This window comes from Ovis canadensis, chromosome 7 (assembly GCF_042477335.2).
Source record: "Ovis canadensis isolate MfBH-ARS-UI-01 breed Bighorn chromosome 7, ARS-UI_OviCan_v2, whole genome shotgun sequence".
Lineage (NCBI taxonomy): Eukaryota > Metazoa > Chordata > Mammalia > Artiodactyla > Bovidae > Ovis > Ovis canadensis.
Window position 1 is genome coordinate 71,786,291 of NC_091251.1, and position 16,456 is coordinate 71,802,746.

The 16,456-nt window shown below is 41.1% G+C and overlaps 1 protein-coding gene across 5 annotated transcripts in view; it reads left to right on the forward strand.

Moving 5' to 3' along the window:
* Positions 1 to 6,806: 6,806 nt before the first annotated feature.
* CEP152 (centrosomal protein 152) overlaps positions 6,807 to 16,456 on the forward strand; it is a 101,982-nt gene continuing 92,332 nt past the window's right edge. For 3 of the 5 annotated variants that reach the window (XM_069596607.1, XM_069596608.1, XM_069596610.1), the window contains exons 1-2: positions 6,807 to 6,993; positions 15,029 to 15,122. In XM_069596607.1, coding sequence (XP_069452708.1) covers positions 15,036 to 15,122 — 87 coding nt within the window. In that variant the 5' untranslated portion in view covers positions 6,807 to 6,993; positions 15,029 to 15,035. The remainder of the gene's footprint in view (positions 6,994 to 15,028; positions 15,123 to 16,456) is intronic. The other 2 variants (XM_069596611.1, XM_069596612.1) reach the window with 1 other exon arrangement.

Below are 16,456 nucleotides of genomic sequence, written 5' to 3' on the forward strand. Positions count from 1 at the left end.
AGCTAGTAGGGAAATGCAAATTAAAATCACAATGAGATCTTACTACGCACATAACAAAATGAGTAATTGGAAAATAAAGACAACACCGTGTTGGCTAGGATGAAAAGAAAGTAGATCACGTGTGCATTCCTGGTGAGAATGTAAAATAGTACAGCCACTTTGGAAAGCAGTTTGGTAGTTTATTAAAAAACTAAACATGGAACTTACATTCAACCCAATAAATTATACTCCACGGCATTGGTCATACAGAAATAAAAACTTATGGTCCCACAAAAATTTGTACAGGAGTGTTCATAGTAGCTTTGTTTTTAATGTCTTACAACTGGGAAAGTCCCAGATGGTTCTTTAATGTATGAATATTATACAGACTATCATCCATGGAACAATACTCAATAGTGAAAAGGAATGAGATACTGATACACATAACTACTTAGATCTGCAGAGATTTAGGCAGGGCAAGAAAAAACTAATCCCCAAAAGTTAAGTACCATAGAGTTACATTTACATAACATTCTTGAAATGTTTTTATAAAAGTATAGAAATAGAGTCAGTAGGAAAGAGGGAAGTGGGCACAGTTGGAAAAGGCAACATGAGGGATCCTTGTGTGATGGGATTGTTTTGAATCTTAACTGTAACAGTGTGGATGCCTTGGCTGTCTTATTATACTACTGTTTTGTGAGATATTATCATTGGTGGAAGCTGGATAAAGCTTATAGGAGATCTCCGTGTATTATTTCTTACAATTGCATATGAATCTATGATTTTATCAAAATAAAAAGTTTAAGTAAAAAAGTTTGGTAGTAAAAGATATGGCAAGAGATTGTAAGAAAAAAAAAAAAAAGAAAAAGAGATTGTAGGAAGATTGCCGCTTTAACCCTTGGCCAATTCACTGAATATACTGAATCCACAGAACATAGTGGTTGGATCATCTTGGTAGTCTTAGGTCCCATTATTCTAGGACTGGGAGGGGTCATTTGGCTAAGCTGCATGTGACCACCTCCATTTCTTACTCAAATGTAAATGTTTGATGTCTTCTCCAGAGACACATTAATAAGATCAAAGAATGGCAAACATAGACTGTCCAGAACCCCTTGGATCCTTTGAGCCATTTCTGTGTGTTTTGCTCCTGACTGCCTGCACAAGTGACTCTGTTCATTCTAAGGACAACTTCAGGCTAGGCGAGCTGCTTTGAGTTACCCAGGGCCAGAAGTGCCTGTGGGCTTCCTCTTCCCTTCCCTGGTGCAGGAGCAGAAAAACTCAGCCGATTACCCAATCCTGATTACATGCTAGAGCTCCCTAGGGGGTCAGGCTGGGCCAAGCACTACTCCTGAAAGCACACCCCTGCCTGGCTTCTTCCCCTTCCCTGTCCAGCTTCTTCCTCAGTCCCTAACCACTTTCTCTGGGAAACCCTTCCTTAGTAAATCATTTGCACTCAAATTTTCATCCCAAAGTTTATTTCTGGGAACCTGACCTAAGATAGAAGAATATCAAATAACTTTAAATTTGTATTCCATTCCTGGACAATAATATCTAAGTGCTCAAATACATTAACATTTTTAATAAATCCTATAATTTCTTATAAATGGTGTTATTATGTTATATTTTGTTAATATCCATTGAACTTGTTATGTAGACATATAAAACACCACTTTTATAATCTTGTTTTCCTACTTCTTTTTAATCTACAAGTTCTGAGTGGGCATGAAACTCAGGGGAACACTGTTCAAACTCTATATGACCCAAGCTTGCTCAAGTCAAAAGATATTTTAAGGTTCAGATTAGCAAAGAACTGAGGAAAAGATGAACTGTCAGGCTTCACAAAGTACAGGAACGAGGCAGATCCATGGCTCTGAGTGGCAGAAATTCATGATCATCAGTCTGAGTTTGCACCATATACGTGACACAGCTATGGAAGTGGTATATTTCTTGTAACATACAGAAAGTGTAATAAAAATCTACTTCTCTTCTAGGGTTAAAAACTTGACTCAGTTTCATGGAGTTTTATTTCTGTTGTCTGGGAAGGAAATATGATTGCCTCCTCTTGGGTCTGGCACTCACCTTTGACCCAGTCTGGTATGGCCAGGTCTTGGAGTGGTAGGGAGGTAATAGTGGCTGAGGGCAGGTGTAGATTCTGTGATAAGCTGCTTAATAAGGAAAGACTCAGTTCAGTTCAGTTGCTCAGTCGTGTCTGACTCTTTGCGACCCCATGAATTGCAGTATGCCAGGCCTCCCTGTCCATCACCAACTCTCAGAGTTCACTTAGACTCATGTCCATTGAGTCTGTGATGCCATCCAGCCATCTCATCCTCTGTCGTCCCCTTCTTCTCCTGCCCCCAATCCCTCTCAGCATCAGAGTCTTTTCCAATGAATCAACTGTTCGCCTGAGGTGGCCAAAGTACTGGAGGTTTCAGCTTTAGCATCATTCCTTCCAAAGAAATCCCAGGGCTGATCTCCTTCAGAATGGACTGGTTGGATCTCCTTGCAGTCCAAGGGACTCTCAAGAGTCTTCTCCAACACCACAGTTCAAAAGCATCAATTCTTTGGCACTCAACTTTCTTCCCAGTCGAACTCAACATCCATACACGACCACTGGAAAAACCATAGCCTTGACTAGACGGACCTTAGTTGGCAAAGTAATGCCTCTGCTTTTGAATATGCTATGTAGGTTGGTCATAACTTTTCTTCCAAGGAGTAAGCGTCTTTTAATTTCATGGCTGCAATCACCATCTACAGTGATTTTGGAGCCCCCAAAATAAAGTCTGACACTGTTTCCACTGTTTCCCCACCTATTTCCCATGAAGTGATGGGACTGGATGCCATGATCTCCATTTTCTGAATGTGAAAGATTAATGGATGCTCAAAAAATACTCTTGAATATATAATACTACAAATAAAATCTGATATTCCTCAAATAACCCTGTTGAATAGTGTTTCTACATTTAAAAAGCTTACAATTCTGCAAAGTAGATATCATCAATTCTGATCTCAAATAAGACCTTTGAGGCATAGAAGGATTAAACAGTGGACAAAAGCTAGTAGGTAGGAGAGCTGAAACTTGAACTTGGATCTTCTTTCATTTCGATGCTCTTTTGAGGATAGTACTTCTTATTACAGGATGACCTGATAGCTCTGACACCAAAGAGAAGGTAGGAAACAGGAAGGAATGATGGCTTAGCTGCACCTTCCTAAATGATCTGAATCAGAGGGACCACATCACAACAGTCATTTCGCCTTGAAATGTAAAGGAGTTTGGTAGAGATAGTTCCTCCCAGCTCACAGGTATGTCAAAATGCAAGGCATTTGACCCAACATTTGACCCAAAACATCCAACATTCTATAAATAATCTTTGAACCGTTCAAGGCCCCTGGAACTTTTCCCTCTCTTTCTTTGCATTTGTCTTTATTACCCCAGAATGCTTCTGTGTGCTTGTGTTTCTCTGGACATGTTAAATGCATTTCTTGTGCCTTACTACACCTTATCACTGTAGCATGCCTTTTCTATTTCTCCACACTTTACACTCTTCTTTTGGCTATCTTATTTCAGTCTATTTCTCCAGTCTTACCTTTAAATACAAGAATCTTTTATTTGTACTGACTACCAGGAGTTGGTGATGGACAGGGAGGCCTGGCTGGCGTGCTGTGGCACATGGGGTCGCAAAGAGTTGGACATGACTGAGCAACTGAACTGAACCCTTCCTATTGCAACCACTCTTGCTGATCAACTTGCCTGTTAACTCTTCCTCTTATTCCAGGAACTTTCCCTGAGAGATCCTTCCTTATATGCTTACTTTCCCCCAGATTTAGTACTATCTACTCATACTGCATGTAGTAAACTACTTTTTGTGTGTGTTATCGCTGGTCTTTTTATGTAAGCATCTTGCACCTCAGAGTATGGAGGGGGGCTGGGGTCATGCCTCCAACTTTATATTCAAGCACCTAGACCAGGAATTAAGCATGATAGAGAGTCAGGAAAATAGTGTTGATTATAATATGTCCATGCACGTGTCTGTGCTAAGTCGCCTCATTCGTATCTGACTCTGTGTGACACTTTGGACCGCAGTCCACCAGTCTCCTCTGTCCATGGGGCTTTCTAGGCAGGTATATTGGAGTGGGTTGCCATGCTCTCCTTCAGGGGATCTTCCTGACCCAGGGTTCCAACCTTCATCTCTTAATGACTCTGGCATTGGCAGGTGGGTTCTTTACCGCTAGTGACACCTGGGAAGCCCGTAATACGTCCATAACTCCACTCAAATCCATTTTTAGAGGCAAGGGGCTCTGACATTCTTTGGTTTTCATCTTTTGTCATTTAAGTGTGTAAGTTTCACTTTTATATATAGTGATGAGATCTGGATTTTGGGATAAAGGAGTTGGATTCAAATTTTGTCTCTGTTTCACATGAACTGTGTAACCTTGAACAAGTCACTTAATTATTATTATTTTTTTGGTCAGCTTCTTCTACTGTTAAATGGTATCCTAAAACCTATACTAGCCCCTCACAGGATTGTTGTGAGGAAAAATGAGTTAGTGTCTGTAAAAGAAGTTACCAAAGTGTAAAGCACTATGTAAGGGATAATAAACACTGTCCCTTCATGTGCTTCCTCTCCCTTAACATGTTTTTTTTTTTTTTCCCCTTTCCATCTAAGAAATAGCTATTTATGGATAGGGATCCCTTAGCACTCTTGCTGTAACATTTCATTTTAACCCTTAACTTGGGACATTACAAGCACCTTGCTGATGGACTGTGGTGAGATGTGGAAAGCCCATAAGCCTAGTTCTTACACACCTTGGCTCAGATTTCAACAACTGCCATTTACCTGAATGCCTTTTATTTGCTTTTCCTGAAACAAAAAGCCTTCCTTTTATTTGTTCATTCATTTACTCATTAATCAAATTTATTTTGATTGCCTATCAGGGGCCACAAAGCAAAGTAGTGCCTTTAGATATTGTTGGACTTAGTGAAACAATCACATGGCAACTGACTGTAGTAGATAGTAAGGATTATAGTAAGTGTACACTGTGAGCAGAGTGGAGAAAGATCATTTCTACCGAGGAAGGGAAGCGTGTGTCATGAAAGACTTCAGAAGAGGTTCTCCTCTATCTTGAAGACTGAGTAGAGGGGGAAGTGGGCAACTCCATCCATGGGATTTTCCAGGCAAGAGTACTGGAGTGGGGTGCCGTTGCCTTCTCCAAGTAGAGGTGAAAGAAATAAGCAAAACAATACCACTCTGGGATTCAGGGGCAGCCTGGCCAGAGATTTCACTCACCTGTTGCTATGGATTTAGTACCTATTATGTACCAGACCCTTATGCTTGGGTTATAGGGGTCAGTATAGGCATCCGGGGTGGGATGGTGGAGGTAGAAAGAGGCGGCTAGTCAGGTTATGAGCAACCTTTAACAGTCCTTTTACTCCATACTAGTATATATGGGAAAGGGTTAAAAGGATGTGTGAATCTGCTGCTACTAGCCCCCTCCTTGATAATTCACTGGAACCATTTACCCCAGGAGGTTAGACACAGTTGAGAGCTTTACTGCACACTGGGCTGCATGGTCTTAAAAGAACAGGTTAAGAATTGAAAGAGGCACGAGTACCCCAATGTTCATCGCAGCACTGTTTACAATAGCTAGGACATGGAAGCAACCTAGATGTCCATAGGCAGACGAATGGATAAGAAAACTGTGGTATATATACACAATGGAATATTACTCAGCTATTAAAAAGAATGCATTTGAATCAGTTCTAATGAGGTGGATGAAACTGGAGCCTACTATACAGAGTGAAGTCAGAAAAACACCAATACAGTATATTAACGCATATATATGGAATTTAGAAAGATGGTAACAATGACCCCATATGGGAGACAGCAAAAGAGACACAGATGTAAAGAACAGACTTTTGGACTTCGTGGGAGAAGGCGAGGGTGGGATGATTGGAGAGAATAGCATTGAAACATGTATATTACCATATATGAATAGATTGCCAGTCCAGGTTCCATGGATGAGACAGGGTGCTCAGGGCTGATGCACTGGGACTGACCCTGAGGGATGGGATGGGGAGGGAGGTGGGAGGGGGGGTTCAGGATGGGGAACACATGTACACCCATGGATGATTCATGTCAATGTATGGCAAAAACCGCTACAATACTGGAAAGTAATTACCCTCCAATTAAATAAATAACAGAAGAGGTTAACAGGGATACCTGGCGTGCTGCAGAGTTGGACATGACGGCAACTGAACAACAATATCTAAGTGACAAGAACATTCACACTCGAGGAAATTCAGGTAGTAAATAAACGTGGGAAATATGTCATTTCATGAGTAAAGAAACACACATTCAAACAAGACGGGACCTAGTAAGCAAGAAGACTCAGGCTGTTAAGGTGATGGGGAAGCAGGCACCCATCACCTTAGAGAATCGGGTAAATGCGAAAATCTCTAAGGTTGGGAAAGTGAGGGATTCTGTGTGTTGCAACTGAGAACTGGAATTCAGGCGTGGGGAGCGTAGTGAGCGCGAGACACTGCACCAGATGGTGAAGTGAGGGGCAAGGAGTTGGAGCGAGACCGGTTCCTCCGCGCCAATGAAGGCCAGGTGCTTGCGCGTTTCTAAGTAACTGATAAGCCCGCCCTAACACTTTCGTAATTGGCTCAGGAATCCACCAATAGGTACACAGGAGGAACTTCCCGCCACCTCTGGCGCCCGCTTTTAAACAGCCGTGTAATATTTGCAACTGCGGGCGGACTTCTCAATCAAGCTTGAAAAAGGCGGGGACTTCCGCTTTCAAGCCCCGCCCCGAGCCAGCAAAGCCCCGCCCACCAGGCCCGGGTCTAGACTGCAATTGAAGGAAGCGGCTGCTCCTCAATGGCCTCGGGGCTCAGTGGGTTCGGTTGTGAGTAGGAAGACGCTAGCGGGTTAGAGCTGGGGTGAGGTATTTCTTAGAAGGTGGTGTTCCTCTGGATCTTGAGTGTCACCGCTGTGACAGCATCCGCGGCCTCCGGTGAGTTTCGCTTCTTGGCTGAGTTTGGGGCTGGGATAGGAGGATGTGCGGGGTCCTTGGGATCCTGGTCAAGGCTTCCCGGAGGACTGATCTCCCTCCCCAAATCCCGGTGTGGTGGATTGCTTGCGGGTCGCGGGGCTCCGCCTTTGACTTTGAAGTGTTAGCCAGATCTCAAGTTCCTATTTGGGAGTGACGTTTGGGAAGCATCCTCGCCTCCTCCAGACTGCTAGGGTAACCCCGAAACCCTGCCCTAGGGACCCCCGTCGTGGTTACCCGGCGCTGTGCCTGGCTCACAGTGGGTGCTCTGTACACGTGTGTTGACCGAGTGCAGGTGACCTGGCAGCCCAGGCCAGCAGCCCCAGGCATCCTGGGCTCTGTGGTCCTTCGTTCTCGCGGTTCCTGTTTGTTGTACCATAGTTGAAGCCAAACGGAGTTCCTTGGTAAGGACTTGGCTTATTCGTTCAGCCTGTGGGTCCCTACTGGCAGCATCCTCTGGGCACCCTGAATGTATTTGTTCAAGCTGTTGTCCTTAGTATTGGACACAGGTTATTGTCATTAGCCTTTATGTCTGTTTTCTTTCCTTACACCAAGTCCTGATAAACTTTGTAATCTTGACAGTGCTTGCAAGTAATTGTTGAATGACTAGAACAGGCCTCCTAATTAAGCCTAGTATGTTGCAAGTCTGAAACAGACTAATGTTCTTTGGCTGTTTCCATTCTTGAAGCTAGCGTATAAGCAAGTAAGTAGCATTTCCTACCCCCTAGGGCGAAGAGTCGGACATGACTGAGCGACTGAACTGAACTGAGGGCACTTAAGAACCACTTTTGTGGCACTTAGCCTTTTCTGTCCTACAGCCATGAACTAGAGTCTGATTTAACCTGAAATTTTGCCATATCCTTCACAAAGAGAGACAGTGATTATGCACTTCCTACATGTGAATGCACTCAACTAAATGAGTTGAAATTGAAGCCATAAGAACAGTACAAGAAATAAAGACATCAAGTGCCAGAGTGACTAAATTAATGAAGGAATAGGATTAGAGGGGCATCTTGAAGAAAGAGTTATTTTTATCGTAGAAAAAGTTGCATTATCTGAAGGAGGGTTTCACACACAGGGCACACTCACCTTTTTTCAGATATACTGAATGCTGTCCGTTTGTTTAACATCTTTTGTAGGTGGCAGAGTTGTATTCATCAGTAACATGTTATATAAAAAACAAAACTAAAATGTATTGATTGACACATACTATAGGGTACTTTACATACACAAATCTTGTGGATCCTCATAACCAATCTTTGAAATAGTACAGCTTTTATTAAATAAAACCCTATTTTATTAATGAAGAATGGAACCAGTTGTGCAAGTTTGCACAGCTGATAAGCAGGCGAGCCAAAACCAAGCCCAGGTTGTTTGAATGAGTACCCTCTTTCTAAACCACATACAGCCATGCTGTGTCCTTTAAGATCTATTTCTAATCTAAATAGATTTCTGTGAAATCTGTTTCTTCAGCCTTCTTTTCTTCTTCAGCATAGTTAATTTGTGCTGTGTACTTTCTCTATTACAGGGTTTGTTATCAGTTCAGTTCAGTTTAGTCGCTCAGTCACGTCTGACACTTTGCAACCCCATGAACCGCAGCACACCAGGCCTACCTGTCCATCACCAACTCCTGGAGTTCACTCAGACTCACGTCCATCGAGTCTGTGATGCCATCCAGCCATCTCATCTTCTGTCATCCCCTTCTCCTCCTGCCCCCAATCCCTCTCAGCATCAGGGTCTTTTCCAATGAGTCATCTCTTCACATGAGGTGGCTAAAATATTGGAGTTTCAGCTTTAGCATCAGTCCTTCCAATGAACACCCAGGACTGATCTCCTTTAGGATGGACTGGTTGGATCTCCTTGCAGTCCAAGGGACTCTCAAGAGTCTTCTCCAACACCACAGTTCAAAAGCATCAATTCTTTGGTGCTCAGCCTTCTTCACAGTCCAACTCTCACATCCATACATGACCAATGGAAAAACAATAGCCTTGACTAGACGGACCTTTGTTGGCAAAGTAATGTCTCTGCTTTTCAATATGCTATCTAGGTTGGTCATAACTTTCCTTCCAAGGAGTAAGTGTCTTTTAATTTCAAGGCTGCAGTCACTGTCTGTAGTGATTTTGGAGCCCCCCAAAATAAAAGTCTGACACTTTCCACTGTTTCCCCATCTATTTCCCATGAAGTGATGGGACCGGATGCCATGATCTTCGTTTTCTGAATGTTGAGCTTTAAGCCAACTGTTTCACTCTCCTCTTTCACTTTCATCAAGAGGCTTTTTAGTTCTTCTTCACTTTCTGCCATAAGGGTGGTGTCATCTGCATAGCTGAGGTTATTGATATTTCTCCCGACAATCTTGATTCCAGCTTTTGCTTCATTTAGCCCAGCATTTCTCATGATGTACTCTGCATATAAGTTAAATAAGCAGGGTGACAATATACAGCCTTGACGTACTCCTTTATTAGTGCATAAATATGGAATCTGAAAAAAATTGGTATAATTGATCTTATTTACAAAGCCAAAGTAGAAACAGATTTAGAGAACAAACCTATGGATACCAAGGGGAAAAGGAGGGGTGGGTGGGATGAATTGGGAGATTCAGACTTGACATATGTACATTGTTGATACTATGTATAAAATAGATAACTAATGAGAACCCATTGAGTAGCACAGGAAAGGCTACTGAGTGCTCTGTGGTGACCTAAATGGGAAGGGGAAAAAAAAAAAAGGAGATAATATCTCATTCACTGATTTAACACTGTAGTTCAGTCAGTTCAGTTGCTCAGTCGTGTCCAGCTCTTTGTGACCCCACAGACAGCAGCACACCAGGCTTCCCGGTCCATCACCAACTCCCAGAGCCTGCTCAAACTCATGTCCATAGAGTCGGTGATGCCATCTAACTACCTCATCCCCTGTCGTCCCCTTCTCCTTCTACCTTTAATCTTTCCCAGCATCAAGGTCTTTTCCAGTGAGTCAGTTCTTTGCATCAGGTAGCCCAGGTATTGGAGTTTCAGCTTCAGCATCATTTTCTCCAAAGAAATCCCAGGGCTGATCTCCTTTCAGTCCAAGGGACTCTCAAGAGTCTTCTCTAGCACCACAGTTAAAAGCATCAATTCTTCAGTGCTCAGCTTTCTTTATAGTCCAACTCTCACATCCATACATGAGTACTGGAAAAACCATAGCTTTGACTAGACGGATGTTTGTTGGCACAATAATGTGTCTGCTTTTTAACAACTATATTCCAATAAAAATTTTTTAAAAATAGTACAAAAAGTTACTTGTAAAACAAAAATAAGTGTTGGTTGGGTGCCTCATTTGTGTAAAGTGTGCAGGAGATAGATTGTAATAATTCTGCCTTTAGACTGCCTGTAAGATGAGGCAAAAACAATGCTGCTTTTGCTTTTTAATATTTTATGCAATTAAATATCCATTAATCTTTGTCATTCCAAGGAGGGAAAAGAAAACAACCAGGGACAACAAAATGAGTACTAAATGGGACATAGAACAGTCTTGGTAATAGGTTCAGAAAAGAAGTTATCTAAGAAGAAAGTATTAACCAGCTTGCTACTAAAAAAAACAAGTACTGTACACTTACTCTGCATCTTGGTTTTTTTTTAATGATTAAAGTATAGAGAAATACTTCATTATTAGTGACACATTGTTGCCAAATTTATTCAGAAGTACTTTTGCTAGGGCACATGCTCTTTTTGATATGTTGCTAGTTTTCAAGATGGTGTCCCCAAGTCACACTTTCATCAGCAATTCATGAGGATGCCTGTTTCTTATAAAATAGCCACCGCTAGGTGTAATCAAAGTTTTCCAATTTAGTGGTTGAATATCCTATTCCATCAGTTGTCCATTTTAATCTGAGTTGTTTGATTTCCTTTTTGTCTGTGCTGGGTCTTCGTTGCCGTGCACTGGCTTTCTCTAGTTGCTGGGGCTCCTCTTGTTGCAGAGCGCAGGCTTCAGGAGTTGTGGCACATGGGTTTAGTTGCTTGGCAGCATGTGCGATTTTCGTGGACCAGGAATTGAACCCATGTGCCCTGCATTGGCAGACCGATCCTTATCCACTGTACCACCAGGGAAGTCCTCTTTCTCATTTCTTTGTGAGATAGTTTGGTACTCTTACATTTTGCAAGTATTTATCTCATTACTATTATTTTATCTTTATATATATATATATTAACATATTTGACTTGCTAATGATTGTTTTTGCTACATACAATTTTTTTTTTCTGGTTAAGTTTCTGTCAAGTTTTTCTTCTTTATGGCTTCTGAATTTACTATCTTGCTTTCTTTTTTAAAAGCAACTTCTTTTATTGTTCTGAATATTAAAGCCTCTGGTAGAAGTAATTAGTATATGATTAATATGCAGAAGAAACACATTAGCTTTTATTTTACATTTTAATTAAAACACTAATTATCTTTCTAGTCACTTTTTTTCAATGCTGAAGTAAGTTTATCAAATATACTTTTATGCCTAAAACAGTTTCTTATGGTCTCTGACAGTTTTCGCTTTTCAGAGGAAAGCTAATTTGTACCTTTTCTTCCCCAGTGGAGAGAGATTTTGTTCTTTCAGATAGTTTCAAAAATTTCTTCTTTATGATATGGTTTGGATTTAAAACACCATTCAAAAAAAGACAGTTGTCTTTTACATTTTCTTCACTTGTAAATACCTTGTATAATTCACTGTTATCTATTAACTGTTCGAGAAAAAGTAGTTGTTTTTTTTTAATAGCTATATTTAGCAACAGGCTCTTGTAAATCTCAATGTTCTTTTTCAATATTCAACAGGAATTGATGGCAGGTTAGTGAAGGGTAAAAAAAACCCCAAAACAAAACCCTCTCTCCTTTTACTTAATAAAAGAGAAGTTAATCCAAATTTTGTATTCTGGCTTTAAGTATAAAATTCAGGAAAAAGTGGACAATATCATAAAAATTAGAAGCAGGAAAGATTATATCTGTCTGGACAATTCGGTCTTTAAGGTCCAGCTTAACTACATTTCTTTTAAGGTGCCAGGATTTAAAGAGGGTTGTACTTTCAGTATCTATTATCTATAATATTTCATTATCTGTTATCGATAATATTTCTGCTGTCTTTAGTGAACTTGATGTTCAGCTGAAGTAGTGAAAAATCCCTAGAGACGTGTGTGTGTGTGTGTGTGTGTCTCTCTGTCTGTCTGTCTGTCTGTGTCTGTGTGTGTCTGTGTGTTCCCCTTAGAGCTTCAGCTACATTCTAGCCTCTTCGCCATATTCAGGTCTCCATCTCCTGCTGTATACAGAGGGTTCTTGTAGCCGCGGAGTGGAGACAGGGCTTAGATTCCCCAAGTGTCTGTTTTCCCTCTCAGTGAAGAAGGGTGCGTGTCCCTTCCTCTGTGTTGCCCTGGCACAGGAGCAGGTCTAGTCTGAGAAGCAGAGGCTGGAAGGGTTTGTTGACATGAGGAGTTTGAATTCCTAACGCTGAAATGAATGTGGTGGTTGTAGGGACCAGAGAGGAGAGGAGTAAAGAAGTTGAACCACAAATTAGAGCTTGGCCAAGAAACACAATTCAGTCCTTGAAAAACAAACAAAATTTGGCTTACGGGAATTATCAGCATTGACATTTGTATTTGTGTTCATGTGTAAAATCATATTTCATCTATTCTAATATGCACATTTTCTTTTCACATTTTTTTTAAAGGCTGCTCCCCACGGCTGACAGGAACTTAGTTCCTTGACCAGGAATTGAACTGAGGTCACAGCAGTGAAAGCACTGAGTCCTCACCCCTGGACTGCCAGGGAGTTCCTTTCTTTTCACATTTTAACATCTGTAAAGTTGGACCTCATTTTAAAATTAACGATTTGCCATAATTTAATTGGCCACATCTTTTTCTTAGCAGTACAAACGAAACTGTGTTATACAATCAAGGGCACCTTTAATCTGATGAAGTGGAATAGCTTTTGCTGTAGAGCTACATAAAAGTAGCTTACATGGCTTACATAAAAGTTTGTGATCTTAGTCCTCAACGGTTAACATGCAGGAGCTAAGTTCTTCATGGTAAAATGTGTTTGGATTGCCGGGTCTGTGCTTCGCATTTCACTTTCAATTTAATGACAGTTTAGAGGCTGAAAAGTACAGTCCATGAGCTGTGGCCCAGGCTCACATCAAAGTGCATTTCACTGGCACACACACGAGTGGACTGAATAGAGGGCAGTATTAGGCCATGTGATTGATGGCGCCTGCCTCCTTTTTTGTCAGGATTCTTCGGAGCTTTGAAATTCTGGGTAGGTTCTGTGGACTGTCAGGATTCCTAAGTATTATTTAAACCATCAGCTGTCTTTTGACCATAAAGTACTTGAAAACCCGTCTCCTGCTGCCGCAGCAGTGACCATTCTCCAGGGAACACTTGCTCTTGCTTTTGGACAGTGGTATAGCTTTACATCCTGCACTCATGTTTTTCCTGAGTGCTTTTTGCTAGAACCTGGTTTGATCAAGCTTAAGAGCTGGAATCAAGATTGCCGGAAGAAATATCAATAACCTCAGATATGCAGATGACTCCACCCTTATGGCAGAAAGTGAAGAGGAACTAAAAAGCCTCTTGATGAGAGTGAAAGAGGAGAGTGAAAAAGTTGGCTTAAAGCTCAACATTCAGAAAACGAAGATCATGGCATCCAGTCCCATCATTTCATGGGAAATAGATGGGGAAATAGTGGAAACCGTGTCAGACTTTATTTTTTGGGGCTCCAAAATCACTGCAGATGGTGACTGCAGCCATGAAATTAAAACACGCTTACTCCTTGGAAGGAAAGTTATGATCAACCTAGACAGCATATTAAAAACCAGAGGCATTACTTTGCCGACTAAGGTCCATCTAGTCAAGGCTATGGTTTTTCCATTGGTCATGTATGGATGTGAGAGTTGGACTGTGAAGAAGGCTGAGCACCGAAGAATTGATGCTTTTGAACTGTGGTGTTGGAGAAGACTCTTGAGAGTCCCTTGGACTGAAAGGAGATCCAACCCGTCCATTCTAAAGGAGATCAGCCCTGGGATTTCTTTGGAAGGAATGATGCTGAAGCTGAAACTCCAGTACTTTGGCCACCTCATGTGAAGAGTTAACTCATTGGAAAAGACCCTGATGCTGGGAGGGATTGGGGGCAGGAGGAGAAGGGGATGACCGAGGATGAGATCATGGACTCGATGGACGTGAGTCTGAGTGAACTCCAGGAGTTGGTGATGGACAGGGAGGCTTGGCGTGCTGCGATCCATGGGGTCGCAAAGAGTCGGACACGACTGAGTGGCTGAACTGAAGAGCAGGACATTTAACACATTTTTGTTGTGTGCTCTGTGGAGTTTGCCAGGTTGTAAATGTTTTTTTTTTTTGGTAGCAATCATTAACACAGCATATAGTGGCTCTCTTTCTGGAAAACACGTTTGTATTGGTGATATTCAGAAGATGAAATAAGAACTTCCCTGGTGTCCAGTGGTTAAGATCCCATGGTCCCGCTTCAGGGGGCTCGGGTTCGATCCCTGGTCAGGGAACTAGATCCCATGTGCCACAGCTAGCACAGCCAAATAAATGTTTAAAAAAGAATGAAACAAATTGTGGTGGATCCTACCTGTGTCATATTTAATACATCAAATTAGAGTGTATTCTTAAAATTGTTATGTTTGGGCATATCTGTGGTTTATTATTATTTTTGTGTGTGGACAAAAATCTTACTGTTTTGAGTTATGCTTTCCAGACCACAAGAAAGGTCTAGTCATAGGTTTATTAGCTTTTGGCATTTTTTCGTCTTTTTATGAATTTCTGTTATAATGCCTATTTTCTGCGAATCATGATTTAATTTGTAAGGGCTCTCTTTATATTGATATCTGGGGACACTGATCACTTGTCATGCACAAGTTACATATAGCTTCTCCCCGGCTGCACCTGTCTTTTTGTGTATGGCATCTCTTATGTAGTTTGCTCTGCAGTAGTTTTTGTGGGCTGTTTAAAAACTAAGCATCTTTTTGTTCCTGCAGAAGGACCATGTCACTAGACTTTGGCAGTGTGGCCCTGCAGACGCAAAATGAAGATGAAGAATTTGACAAAGAAGACTATGAAAGGGAGAAAGAGGTAAGTTATTCAGAAGAAGAATTCTAAGCCTAATCTTAAACAATTTTATATTCTAACCAAAATTAAATCATTTTGTGTCATTTCAAAGATTTATAGTTCTTTTTTTCCCCTACCCTGAAACTTGATTGGCATTTTAAACGGTAGATGAGTGGAATACTTCCTTTTTTTTGAGACAAGAATAAAACACAACTGTGTATGATGCCATCAGTTAAATGGTTAGATTCTTTAAGATCTTTGCATTTAGGAGGTAGTGGTTGATCTTGGAAGCAGAGATACACTTGCATGGGCAAGTCAGCAAGGTTCTTTGCCTCAGTTATTCCACATCCTAAGTGGAGGCAGATGATAAACAAGCAAACAAAGTAATTTGTGTGAGTGGTAATTTAGCACTGATAAATGATAGGGAAACAAAATATAGTGATATTAAGGCAACTGGCTGGGAACCAGTTGGGAAGGTCCCTTGGAGGAGGAAATGTTTGAGCTGAGCCTTGAGTCATGAGATGAAGCAGAGACACCGAAGCCCAGAAGGAGTACTCTAGCCCAAGATACAAGTGTTAAGCCTGGAAATTGAGAAGAGAAACCTCCATATCTGTGAAATAGCCAGAAGGCTTTGGTGTTGGGATTATGTGAGCAAGGGGTTAGTGGTGGAGGCAGGTGAAGAGGTGCCAGATCATGGGATGTCATGGGAAGATGTTTGTATTTTTTTCTAGGAGTAGTGGGGAGCCAGTGGAGGATTTTAAGCAGGGAAGTGATGTCTGTTTATATATTTGAAAGATCTTTCTGAATGCTGTGTTTGGGCGAATAGATTTAAGGAGAAAAGGAGTAAGTGTGTTTACACTTGGCCTGGTAGTAATAGTAGCAGCCGGTGGGAATCAGTTTGATTGCTATGATTGTTTTTAGTTTGAGTCAGATTTCTTGATTGACTATAATAACAGGTTTTTGTACTGAATGTTGATATGACCCATTTTCTTTTTTTCTTTCAAGTGTCTTTTAAATTTTTTATTCATTATAGTTGACTTACAATGTTGTGTTAGTTTCAGGTGTCCAGCAAAGTGATTTATTTATCTTTTTCGATACTTAGATTCTTTTTCATTGTAGGCTATTATAATATACTGAATATAGTTCCCTGTGTTATACAAGAGGCCCCTGCTTGGTTATTGCTTTTACATATAGTAGTGTATATATGTTAATCCCAAACTCCTAATTTATTCCTCCTCACCTTTCCCCTTTGGTAAACATAAGTTTGTTTTCTATGTCTGTGGGTCTATTTCTGTTTTGTAAATTCCTTTGTATCATTTTTTTAGCTTCCACATACAAGCGATATTACGTTTGTTTTT